This window comes from Plecotus auritus (genome assembly GCF_963455305.1).
Source record: "Plecotus auritus genome assembly, chromosome: 5".
Lineage (NCBI taxonomy): Eukaryota > Metazoa > Chordata > Mammalia > Chiroptera > Vespertilionidae > Plecotus > Plecotus auritus.
In genome coordinates, this window is record NC_137776.1 from 109336029 (window position 1) to 109349262 (window position 13234).

The following is a 13234-nucleotide window of genomic DNA, read 5'->3' on the forward strand; positions in this document are numbered from 1 at the left end:
AATCAATAAAGAAAAAAAACATATATATATATATATACACACACACACACACAAACAAAGGCAACAACCCGTCCGAAGCATACTTTTCCTTATGTAGATTTTTAGAAAAACTTAAGGGCAACTAGAACTGCCATTCACACCATATGCTATCCCCACAGTAGGGGATGCCAACTGCCACGGAGCTGCGAGCAATTGCGGCGCATGACGAAGCGGAACGAGTAACAGTGCGCCCGACCTGGCTGTCCTGCAGGCCACAGCTCCCTGGTGGAAAGACGGAGGTTCAAGGAGGAAAATGAGAAGGGGTTTGGGTAGCCGGAGACGAAACCACCCCCGTTCTCCTAACGAACACCAGCTGTCAGGCAGGCCGGGCGGCGGCCCGAGCCGGAGGGAGGAAGGCGACTTACTTACTGAGACTCCCGCCGGGGCGCGGACCGGCCTGGACTCCTCCGGCTGCGTCCCGGGCGCCAGCTGCAGAGTCCCGAGGCCGCCGCGCGCCGCCCCCCTCCCTCCCGGCCAATCCCTGCGGAGGCCGCCGCGCCCCGCCCCGCCCCGCCCCACCCCACCCCACCCCGCGTGGGCAGTCTGGCCGGGTTCCCACCGCGCGCGCGCCGCCCCCCACCCCCACGCCGTGCCAGTCAGCTCCCACCCAGTGATTACTCTAATTAGAAGTTTTAGTCTCAGCAGTTAAACAATGTATGAACCAGTCTCAGCACAGTCCTCAATTCAAATGGCTTTGAGAACAAAGGCAATCAGAGCTGTAGCAATTTTTCCTCTAATTTACAGAACGTGAAGACTTTCTCTCACTATGCATTGTACTTGTAATTTTAAAAAAGTTTAACCTCTAAGGTACATGCCACTTCACAAGGAAATTAAGCATTTCTGTGCAAAAACGCCAGACCATGATGGCTACAACTAACAAACAAAAAAAACACAGTCTCAAAAAAATAGATATTAAACTTGAAAGTTTGGTCCCTGCTGCAGAACAAATGTTCCTGGATCACCTGGTGGAAATAAGATGTACAGAGATGTGGGGGAGCTGTCTTCTTATAGTTTACAGACTTTGTGAATAAAAGAGAAGCAAACTGCCCAGGAAACTTACCCTTTACTATCTTTCCAGTAAAATTATGCAGAATTTGCATAATTTTTAATTAGTACTGGTGGAGGTTGCTATTGTTCACACTAGCATCAGTTGAATGGCTACTTGTCGGTCCAAAGGGGAAAACACCAAATGCCAGAATTCAGTTTTCTGGGTGTAAGGGCAGCTTTAATGCCTAATGACTGGCATCTTCACTGGAAACCACCAGAACATTCCAGCAACACACCAGAGGCCAGTCTTATTTCAAATCTCACAGCAATCCCAGTAAAGGTCACCAGATTCAAACAACAAAGTCAAAACTGCAACTATCAACTAGAATAACTATTTCAAGGATTATGGGGAAATTTATTTATTTGGAAAAAGTGAGAGGAACCCTCAGAAAGGGAAATAATCAGGCCTGTTTTCCCTAAAAAACTAGATTACTCCATTCACAGTTCTGTATATTAAACTCTTAAGTTGTTGTTTTTTAATTGACTTCAGAGCGGAAGGGAGAGGGAGAGAGAGAAATATCAATGATGAGAGAGAATCATAGGTCGGCTGCCTCCTGCATGCCCCACACTGGGGAATTAAGCCTGAAACTCTGGCATATGCCCTGACCGGGAATCGAACCATAACCTCCTGGTTCATAAATTGACGCTCAACCACTGGACCACACCAGTTGGGCTCAAGTTGTAAATGTAGAGTGGAATTTTCAGGATGAGTAAAATTATACATGCAAATATGTGCTTACAAAAAGCCAACAAAACACGAAAAACAAACAAAAAAAAGCCTTTTTATACTTTATTTTCTAGTACTGGTTTGATCTTTAAAGCAATCTGCATCCATATTAAAAGAATTATTGAACAACTTAGAAGTTTATGAGAAAGATTTAGGGAAAAAACATAGGCAATGAACTATGAAATGGAGTAGAAAAGTAATAAAAACAACTACTACAAAAATGTTGCATAAAATAGGTTATATGACTCATGTATCTTCCCCTTTCACTGTATTTTTTTTCAAAAACAGATTTTAATTTTTTCAAAATTTCAGGAAAGTATAGTTTTCAATTTCACTCCATGCATTTACCAGAGCATCCTTTAAAATGTCTCCATTTTTAAATGAAAAAAAAATCTTACCTCATTCACTTTATGGAAAATTAATTTACTGCCTTATTTTTATTACAAAATGCTATTTTTGTTTAGCAGCTAAGTTTACTTCTCTAAATATTAAATGACAAATATCTGAACACAATTTAGTTTCACTGTAACCATTTTAAAAGTTAATCTCTTTTTAAACATGAAAATAAACTAATTTCAAGTTAAAACAAGTGGAAAGTAAGAAGCAATTAAAAACAAATGCAAACATTTTCAAATGCTAATGTGTCTACTTTGTTTAACCCTAATGCCCTGAAAATAAGATGACATTCTTAAAATGCTTAAATTAAAAAACAACACCACAAAAAACAGGTGCCTGATAAATAAAAATAGATAAGATTCCCAAACACTTGTTCTGAACGATGAAATAAACATGATGAGCAAGTGAGAACATAGGCAGAAAGCTCTTTCAGAGAAAATATAATAGTCCCCCAAAACTTATCATTCCAAAATTCCCCACTGAGTTAAAATATAAACTTTTAAATGGCTTTAAAGTCTTAGCTAAATCAATCTTTGTGCACAAGACAGGACACCTCCCTTAACATTTATAAGCTTTATACATGCTTTCAAATATATAAGAACATTTAAATCATTCAGTATAATTCTTTAAAAAAAGAATACTTCAGTTTGAAAAATCCATGATATCTACCTTCAGATAATAAACATTATAGTAAACATAATATATATTCTGTAATGAGACATAAAAATAAAGAAATTCTACAAAATATACCAAAATATTCTTGTAAAAGTAAACGGCGAGAAAACCCATGTTGGTATCAGTCTCCGCGCTTATTTTAGCATTTACTTTTAAAAGTAAAACCCCATTAAGTTGGTAGTCAAATCTGCAATTTTGCTTTAAATTGAAAGATAGACACCGCAGATTAAGATGAAACCACATACTGTCCTGAGAGTATCTCCACTTAGCATAGTTCTCACCAACATCGCAGTTATCATTTCTCATTGATCCAATACTATTTGTTGACGCTATTTTTATAATGACCATTTATTTCCTCGTTTGGAAGTCAAATCAACAGCCCTACTCCATAGAATGATTATTTGTTGAAAGAAGCTGGATCCTGGCTTTAGCGCGCAGTCCTCTGCTGGCCCGCAGGGCTGGAGCCCCCTGCGCATCACCTCCCCTCTACGCAGCGCAGCGGGGACCCCTTCCCCAGGCTTTTCCAAGGCGCAGGGCCCGCTGGGCGACGCCGCGCGAACTCTACACGCCTTGCTCCTCACTCACAACCAAAGTCACCTAAGTTTGATGACGGAGAGAACTACAATGACATCTGTCCTCGGAGCACGTTCTTTTCTGAAAGCAAGAACAGCCCAAATAAGAAGCACGAGGACTAAAAAAGAAGTGTCTAGCCCGGGGAGAGCTGCGGTGTGTGCAGCAACCTTTGACGCGAGTACTTCTCCGGGGTTCCGAAGCCGAGGACCCGGGGGTGCTCGGGACCCCCGACATTACAGATGCCCTTCACCAGAAGGATCAAGCCACCAGCATCCACCAGGACGGCGCAGTAGGTTCCCGCAGGGAAGACGAGAGGAGCGATTTAGGGTATCTCCTGTCTGTACAAGCCGGGAGAAACCTAACATAAGAAAGCTTTAACCAAGCAGGTCCTGTCAGCCCTGGGGCCCCACGGCCGCAGTTCGTCCTCCACACCCCAGACCCTCACCCTCACCAGCCTCCAGGCCTTGGCTAACGTCCACCGTGGCACCAATGTCCAGGGCAGCTTCGTGGTCCCAGGGTCCGCCCATCCGGGGGCAGGGTCAGCAGCTGGAGGGAGTTGGAAGATGGGCGGGGCCGCGGGGCGGGATGTGGAGCACCCATCAAAGAGGCGGTTGTGGGCCCCGCCCTGCCCCGGCCTCTCGCGCAGTGTCCAGGCAGTTGAGGCCCACTCCTCGCATGCGCGCTGCACCGCTGGGGGCTAGGGTCTTGCTTGGTGCAGATGATCCGAGCCTCAGAACACAAACAGATCTGACGAGTCACCTAGAACCCAGGTCTAATGCTGCCTGGATACTCACCTTCTTAGCAACCTTGGCACAAACTCTGCAACTTCCATTCCCTCCTGAGCAAAAACTCCACCCAGATCTCAAGGGTGTCAGGAAACACCAATGGCGCTCTATCTGTCTAAAGACCCTCTTTCTGTCCCAACACCCACTTAGCTCCTAGATGTGAATTTACAATGGCCTGCCCTCCTTAAATGCTATTGTGCAAAATAGCATGCAGCTGCGAGGAGCACCCCCAACCCTACCCAACTAACCACCTAATGTAAACCAGTTGCCAAAGAAGCTCTCCATTCTCTCCCCTGATTTCCAGTGGCCCCTTCCATGATGCCTTGTTCAAGGCCCTAAATAAACCCACTTTGCCCACCACCTTCAGGCCAGGTGAGTTCCATTAAAGCACAACTCTGACCCTTCTCTGTCCTCTGACTTAAACAATGACGTGCATGCCCCAATGTATGTGGCTCAGTATGCTCAGTTCCATTCCAATCCTCTCCTCAGCCCGTCAACAAACTTTCTGCAAACTGTTATGAACTGCTAACACCAGCCCCTCTGCCTGGAATGCGCCCCTTTCCCCCTCACACCACCACTTTTCAAGAACCCTTCTAGAAACCACTTTTGCTTTCTGGGTTTTATCCTCATTCATTCTCATGTAAGCAGTTCTATTCTGCCATGTAACAGAATTATTAGCATGCCACTGGATATGCTCAAATCTCCTTGTAGGGCTAGGATTCCTTTTTAAAAATCTCCCTACTGCCAAGTATTCAGCACAGCCAATTTTGAGTTAATGTACTTGTAACAAGAACCAAGATTCATCAATATTGTGCCCATTAGCACCGATTTTTAGCAACAATGATGAAAAATATTTTAAATAGCGTCAATTTTTAAAGAGAAATTCAAAGATAAGAGTTTTTTAAAAAAGCCTTACACCATTAATTTCACAGAAAAAGAAAGCCATTACAGGTAAATGTCATATATATTTCAGGGACATTTTCTACGAGGAAGCTGCTGACAGCTGAACCACTGTAGCTCTGCTTTATGCAATACAGGTGGTACTTTTCTCCTAGAGAACCTCACACATCTGTCTGTCATCTCAGGGGATGGTGCCACGCGGAACAGGGGCACACACTACCCAGCCTTAAATGAGATGAATGGAGAAAAGGGTCACAGAAAAGTCAAGCCACTTAGCACACAAGAACATGTACACAACAGTTAAAACCATGTAAAAATTATACAGATATGAGCACCAAAAAGGATGTTTATACTGTCAAAAATAACTTATCATTTTTATTAGATGTTCCTCTGTGAAGTTAAATGTCAAGAAAAAATTATAGCACAAAAAATTCACAAGACAAAGCATGATTAATTCAAACATTCTTTTTTTTTTTTAAATATATTTTATTGATTTTTTACAGAGAGGAAGAGAGAGGGATAGAAAGTTAGAAACATCGATGAGAGAGAGACATCGATCAGCTGCCTCCTGCACGCCCCCCACTGGGGATGTGCCCGCAACCCAGGTACATGCCCTTGACCGGAATCGAACCCGGGACCCTGCAGTCCGCAGGCTGACGCTCTATCCACCGAGCCAAACCGGTCTCGGCTAATTCAAACATTCTTAAGTCAATAAAACTATAACTGGATTATGCTTTTGAATAAAGAAATGCCAATTTCCCCCAAACTAACACTATAATTTTTTTGTATATCACACTTACAATTTCTCTTTACATTCAGTAGCTGACATTAGATATCACAGCGAAATAGAAATGCCATTTAAACTAAAAATACAAATGACTTTTTCTATAGTGTAATTAATAGCATATATGTGTGTACATGTGCATATATATGTATTTTTCCTGACAGTAGTTATAACAAACTGCAAGAAGTTATAAAAATCCACTTCTAATAGCACACCCTGTATCTGTCTACTCCAGGCGTCTTCAAACTACGGCCCGTGGGCCACATGCGGCCTGCCGAGGACATTTATCCGGCCCGCCAGGTGCCGCTGCCTGTCCTGCTTAGCAGCCGACTTGTCCCGGGCCCGCAGTGCGCATAGGAATTTGTTCATAGTTTTTTTTTTTTAAAACTATAGGCCGGCCCTCCAATGGTCTGAGGGACAGTGAACTGGCCCCCTGTTTAAAAAGTTTGAGGACCCCTGGTGTAACCTTATGAACTCCCCAATTCACCACCCTTTACATTATCCACATTCTCTGGTGTGCTAAGAAGCATGGCAATGGCCACATCCTGGTCCCTGGAACCTGTGGATACATGAAGTGACATGACACAGGGAAGTTAAGGTTGTTAATCAGCTGACCTGGAGATGGGGAGATGGATTATCCGCATGAGCCAAGGCAATCACAAGGCAATCATGAGTGAAGAAGGCAGAAAGAAAAGATAGAACCAGAGAGACAGCTGCTTGAGATGGACTCCGCCTGACTCCACTGGCTTTGAAGATGGAGGAAGGGGCCATGGGCCAAGGAATGCAGGGACCTCTGAAAGCTGGCAGAGGCAAGGAACAGGATTTTACCCTAGAGCCTCCAGGAAGGAACAAAGGCCTGCCCACACCTTGACGTTAGCCCAGGGAGCCTGTTTGGACATCTGACCTCCAGACACTGCAAGATAACAAATCTGTGTTGTTTTAAGTCACTGGATCTGTGGTGATCCATTATAGCAGCAACAGGAAACCAATGCATCTGGGTTCCAAGCTCCTCTTATAATCAATATCAATGCTTCTCAATGTTTGCCTCAACCGATGAGGAAAATAAAAACATCCTTTGAAAGATCTCAGCTACACCTGAACTCGGATCAATTGCCTTTTAAGAGGTAAAGATTTCCTCCAAGTCCCTCTGCTCACCTTCCTCCAAGTACAAGCTTTATAGGGGATTGCAGGCTCGGTTCCAGTGGCTGAACGTTTGTTGTTGGGGGTGGTTGGGTGAGAAGAAAGCTGGACTGAGGTCTAAAGCCCCTTTGGGTCTGGTTCCTCGCTGCCTGGCTACTTTTATAGTGCCACAAAGGCCAGGGCAGAGCATGTCAATGAAACAAAGGACAAGCATGAAACAAAACGCCATGGGCAACCACGTCTTGATCAAATCTAAGAGTGATTCAAGTTAATAAGTAACATAACCCCACCACCTTTTCATGGCTTTAATTATTACAGCCAGTAAAAAATATTCAGGCCATCCCTGTTTAGTGATGTTTTATTTACCCCTAAAGGCTAAAGTCTTCATTAAATGCAGAAGAGTTGTGTTCAATTCAACACATATGGTGAGATCACAGCCCAGTTTATTAGGTTTTTCATGTGTCACACCCTCCCCCCAAACACAATCAATCAATCTCCCTCACCCCCCGCCTCTCTCTCTCTCTCTCTCTTTCTCTCTCTCTCTCTCTCTCTCTCACACACACACACACACACACACACACACACACACACACACAAGGACTCTACATACACACTGCCATTATAATCTGGTTGTATCAGATTTTGCATAATTGATTTAAAAACCAATCTTATTTCTGAATAGTTTCCCTTACTATTTTTCTAGCACAAATCAGTCTTCTAACAGGGTCTGCCTTTGCCCCCAAACACATAAACCTGGCTAAGTTCCTGAGTGGCACAGGGCTTTTTGGATTGAGAAGCCTCACAAGTTGTGTAAGTAGTAAAGGGAATGGATAAGAGGTTAAAGCAACCCACATGTTCCCACAATCAACACCATTACTTTTTTTTTGTGGTGTATTGACTTTTTCATGGACCTGCCTGATTATGATGTTTTCCAAAGTTCACACTGTTTTATTTTCCAAAGGGAAACAATTAACCAGCCTTATCTTTTCAGGTAAACTCTTTACTGAGGAATGACGTGCAGTTCTTTTTTGTGTCTTACATGAGAAAAACAAATTTTTCCAATCATTTCACACTTAGTGTTTTTTACACCATTGATTCTCATTACTGTCTGCAGAGCTCAACCAAGATGAGAAGAGCTGAGACCACCGCAAGAGAAGGTCACTGAGGCCCTGGCCGGTGTTGCTCAGTGGATAGAGCATCAGCCTCGGACTGAAGGGTCCCGGGTTTGATTCTGGTCAAAGGCACGTAACTCGGTTGCAGGCTCAGGGTGAGTGCGGGAGGCAACAAACAAGATGTGTCTCTCTCTGTCTCTCTCTCCCTCCCACTCTCTGAAAAGCAATAGATTTTAGGAATAACAAAAACAAAAAAAGAGAGGGATGCTGAGGCGGGGTGATTCTGCCTCCATGACTATGCCACCTGGAGGGAGCGCCTCATCAGAGAGACGTGAAGGAGAGGAGGAGAAAGAAGACTCAGCTCCCCGCTCTCCCCGTATCTCAGGGATGGAGACAGGTTCCGGGAAAGACTGGAAAACATGGAGTCTCAGGCAGTGGGAAGCAGCTCAAGGTGAAACACATCTGGGTTCAGCCCTGCACATTTTTCCTCTAGAAAAGGTGCTTATCATGTGGCTTTATACAATGGTCAAAGGCTGAAAGCTAAACTTGGCTTTGTGTTTGATCATCTGTTTTATTAGCAGAATTGCAACACCATCAGATACAGCCCTCCTTGGTCTCTAGTTCTCAGAAAACCACTCCTGGTAGTAATACAATTCTAAAACGGGAAATAAAATGAATAAAGAGGCTGGGCATTAAATTTTACAAACGACAGGAAAGTAATGGCTTTTTTACTTTGTATGGGCAACTGTTGCTGTCAATGTAGGTGCAAGATTCTGGTGAAGCTGTGACCTAAAGCCACCTGTCCCATGCCCCGCTCTCCCCCACTGAAGTCCTCTGGGACTGAGGACAGACCAGGTGGTGACCTCCTCCAGCTCTGCATGACGCAGGGCTAACAGGGCAGCCTGTGCTCGCCTCTTCCAGCTCCTCTTACATGCTTCTAATGCTATTATATCCCCAGAATTAAATTAAATTAAAACAGCATCTTTAACATGCTTTAGTTCTGTGTGTGTGTGGGGGGGGGGGGGGCTGTCAATCATGTAGTAACTAAAAAACTCAACATCCCCAAAACTGTTTTTATAAACGCTGAAGAGTAAGCAATGTTATTTAATCTGCCATCACAGATCCTTGTTCTTGACAATAAATAACACAAGTGTTATTTTAAGGATTTCTTACAATTAATACCATGAAAAATGAATGATTGAATAAACAAACAAGATGCCATGGCAGAGACAAACAAAACAACAAACTCATACGTTGTTTCTGTTTGTACAGCTTGCCCTAAAGCTTTAGAGAGAAGTATTAAGTAAAATACGTGTTTTGCTGGTAGGATGGGACTTACTTAAAACTGTGATCTAGTTTTTAGCAAAGCCACAAATAACCAACATTGAAGACGGCCATGTAAAAACACATACATTTGTAATCTGTCTCTCTTAGTAGCACAGTATTATTTGTTATTGACTTATTATTTGTCAACACATTATTCTTAAACCTGCCAATGCAACTTAAGTCATTTAATATTTGTGCTGTGAAAAGAAAGAACTTGCAGTCACCTCCCCTGATTAAAGGAATAAAGGTACAGAGGAAGGAGGTCTGGCTTCCTCTCTGCAGGAGAGGTTACAGCCCAGACCTGAGCGACCTGTCTGCAGGCAAAACGGTGGCAGCCAGGCGCCGGCTCACCCCGAGAGCCCTGAGCACTGCCGTCACCGGTGGGACAAATTCCGTTTTTTAAAACTTTTCTCATAGGTCTTAATATTTCTTTTATTTGGACCTATGTTAATTGATCCACACTGCTGAAGATGCAGGCTCCAAAAGCATATAAAGTAGCCTGTCTGATCACCACCTAACCTCCCTGCCATTATACCATTAAGAATTTAAAGCCATTGAACACACACCTACAGGTGCTGCATCTGACTTCCATGCATCCAGCAGGTCCACAATAACCCTTCTTCTAACCCTACAGCTGGTTAGTTCCCCACCTGAATCTAAACAGTGCCTGGTCTAACGAGAGCACTTAGATCGGCAAGTTTACTGGAAACCTTATTAAACCTGCCTGGTCAATAAATTCACCAAAGGTTCTCTTCAAGTCCAACTGCTCCTGTTACCTCCCCCTGGTGGCAGGGGAGGCCCTGATGGGCACCTGCCCCCTCAAAAGGAATGGCTGGGTGAGGCTAATAAAGTCAACATTCAGGGTACCAGCTAGTATTCAGTCATGAACAGAGCTTGCTGCTGGTGATAAGATCTACAAGTTCTTAGAATCATAATGCAGGACTAATAAAAAGTACAGGAAAAGAAATCTCCCTTAACAATAAAAACCATCCCCATGAGGAGATCTCTTCTCCTGCAGGGGAACATGGAGGCAGAGTATCCATGATTTGCTTGCAATATGGAAATATTAATCATTTTGCAACAACAGGAGTTATTTATGGCTGCTTTGTCTTCATTTGCTAGGTTTAGCCACTGGAATTTCTACATAACCAGGTAGTGGCCTGGATTTGTTTGCTGTGGTTACCAAGGGCTATAGCAAACAGGGGTTATATCATTAGGTTTTCTATAATTTTATTCATTTTGGGGGGAGTATGTGTATATGTTTATATTCAGATTTAAAATTTGCACAAATTGCCTAGAAACCAAAGCACAGGAGAACTCACAGCCTAATGCATGTTAAAGTGCAGCTGCTGGAAACAGTTTCCCAAGTACACTCGGGGCTGCGTTCATTCCTATCCACCCCATCATTCAAGGTTGATGGTATCTAGCTTTCTAGGAATCTGCTATAGCTATACCACCACTTTTGCTATAACTGGACAGAAATCAGTGCTGTTGTTTTTTCACCCTGCTTGAATGCACTTGATTCTTCAGGAAACTTAGATCCCTTCTCCTGTATCAAGACAGTATGTATAGCTTTAGATTTGGGTGATACAGTCCTAAGAACTTGCTTTGCAATGAAGCATGGGTGAAAGGATGGACGGATGGGACCATTTCCCACACACTTTCATCTAAAGAGCCCCATGTATTTCCTATGTATCTGAGGTGTCACCATTCCCCACCATGTCATCTCACTCCTTGTCACATTTTGTAAATGGGAGCTCAGTCAGATAGCTGGTCAGGATCACTGCCAATCAGAAAGTAGACCCAGATCCACCCTCAGGAATTGATTAGCTTGTTCTGTCAGGTAATGGGCCACGCTATTTAGATAAATCACTTGTAATGTTGCCATAGTTCTCAGGACTACACGCTCCCCTTTCTCCGAGTGTCAGAAGGCATGCAGAGAGCAGCTGGAGAGGAATAACGGGCTGCGGCGTTCCTCTTCAGTATAGCAGACTGAACCGTTTACTGCTCCTAAGATGCTCTTTCTGCAGCCCTTAAGCAGTCTCCGAGATTGCCCAGAGCAAATGTTATGCCTTATTTACTTCACTAAGTGAGCGTGGAAGAGAAACGTAAATATTCCAGGGAAAATGCAAGTTAAACTTCACCAAAACCTGAATCCAAAATGCTGTGGTTTTTATACCATAATCTCAAATAATAAAACCCTGCACATCCTGTATAACCAAATATGGCAATACTTTGGACAATGACTTTTAGGGGCCAAGAACAAAAACATTTTTCAAGGTTATTTGTCTGGCCTATCATTTTCTAGCAATGAACTCTAATTGGCTTTCTGGTTAAAATAAACAATGGATGACTTCAGAAAGAATTCTTAAGATAAAGTGGCTAGAGGTTGATAAAGGAAATTCCTTTTTTATAAAAAGTCTCAATAAAGGCTAAAACATGGATTAAAAAAATACAATTCCAGAAACTTCTTAAAACAGTCACTCATAACCAAACTACCAGCAATGCTCTGAGGTCTTCTGGGTAAAACACTTCAAAAGCCTCTATGGCAGTGGTTCTCAACCTTTTTAATGCCTCAACCCTTTAATACAGTTCCTCATGTTGTGGTGATCCCCAGCCATAAAATTATTTTTGTTGCTACTTCATAACTGTAATTTTGCTACTGTTATGAATCGTAATGTAAATATCTGTTTTCCGATGTTGAGAACTGCTAGCAGGGTTGCCTAAGACCATCGGAAAACACCGATATTTACATTACGATTCATAACAGTAGCAAAATTACAGTTATGAAGTAGCAACGGAAATAATTTTGTGGTTGAGGGTCACCACACATGAGGAGCTGTGTTAAAGGGCCGTGGCCTTAGGAAGGTTGAGAACCGCTGCTCTAGGGGATCTACAGTTTTCGTGCCCCTCAGGCTGCAGACACCTCGTCCATTTGCCGTGTTCCAATGGAACATCAGCCTATCTGCTTGGATGAAAGTCTAATAGATGTTTCCACTTTTCCAAGTGGCATTCAGAATGCATATCCTGCCAAATTGCAGCGAGCATCTGAACCCATAACCGCTGATGGGCCAGAAACGACGCTCGGGGCACTGGCTGCCGAGGCGAGCTTGCAGCCAGGCTGAAGAACAAGGCCACGGCTCTAACCCAGCCCCCAGGCTGACTCAAGCCTGGTCTGGAGTCAGGTGGAGCTCATGGCAGCAGCTCTCCTCCATCGGTCCCTATGCCACACCTGGTAACATTCGGAACCAATAACAGCATTTCCCCAAGTTAAAAAACTCCCCACCATTCTGACATTTGCTGAAAATAATGCAATGCCACACTTTTGTGTTTTAAAAGCAAGTAAATTCATATTTTATTTTACAGCTAATATACTTAAAGATAATTAGGAAATAAGGAAAGCTTTTATAAAAAAAAAGACTGAACACCTTTATGAGGGAACAAAGACCTTCCCTCACCCACCTTCCATTATGATTCTTGTCATTTTAAGGATCAGCTACTCTTAGAAATTTATTTAAAATTTAGGAATTTTTTTCATAAGCAAAGAAAATAGGACATACCAGATAAATTCCATCTTCATGCATTACATCAAAATATAAAATAAAAATATTTTATTTTCATATTTTCAAATATGAATCAGTGGTAAGATCTTGAAAAGGCAAGGTCACTGGAAGATTCCAACTGCCCTCAAGCTTAGAGAAATTTGCTAACAGAGGTCACATGTACATCC

The 13234-nt window shown here is 43.1% G+C and overlaps 1 protein-coding gene across 4 annotated transcripts in view; it reads right to left on the minus strand.

Annotated features, from left to right (window-relative positions):
- The window catches only part of AOPEP (aminopeptidase O (putative)), a 356743-nt gene that overhangs the window by 40595 nt on the left and 302914 nt on the right, over window positions 1-13234 (minus strand). Inside the window, exon 13 of one of the 4 annotated variants that reach the window (XM_080670043.1) lies at window positions 3903-4013. The exons of the other annotated variants lie outside the window; for them this stretch is intronic. Coding sequence (XP_080526169.1) covers window positions 3903-4013 — 111 coding nt within the window. The remainder of the gene's footprint in view (window positions 1-3902; window positions 4014-13234) is intronic. 4 annotated transcript variants of the gene reach the window in all.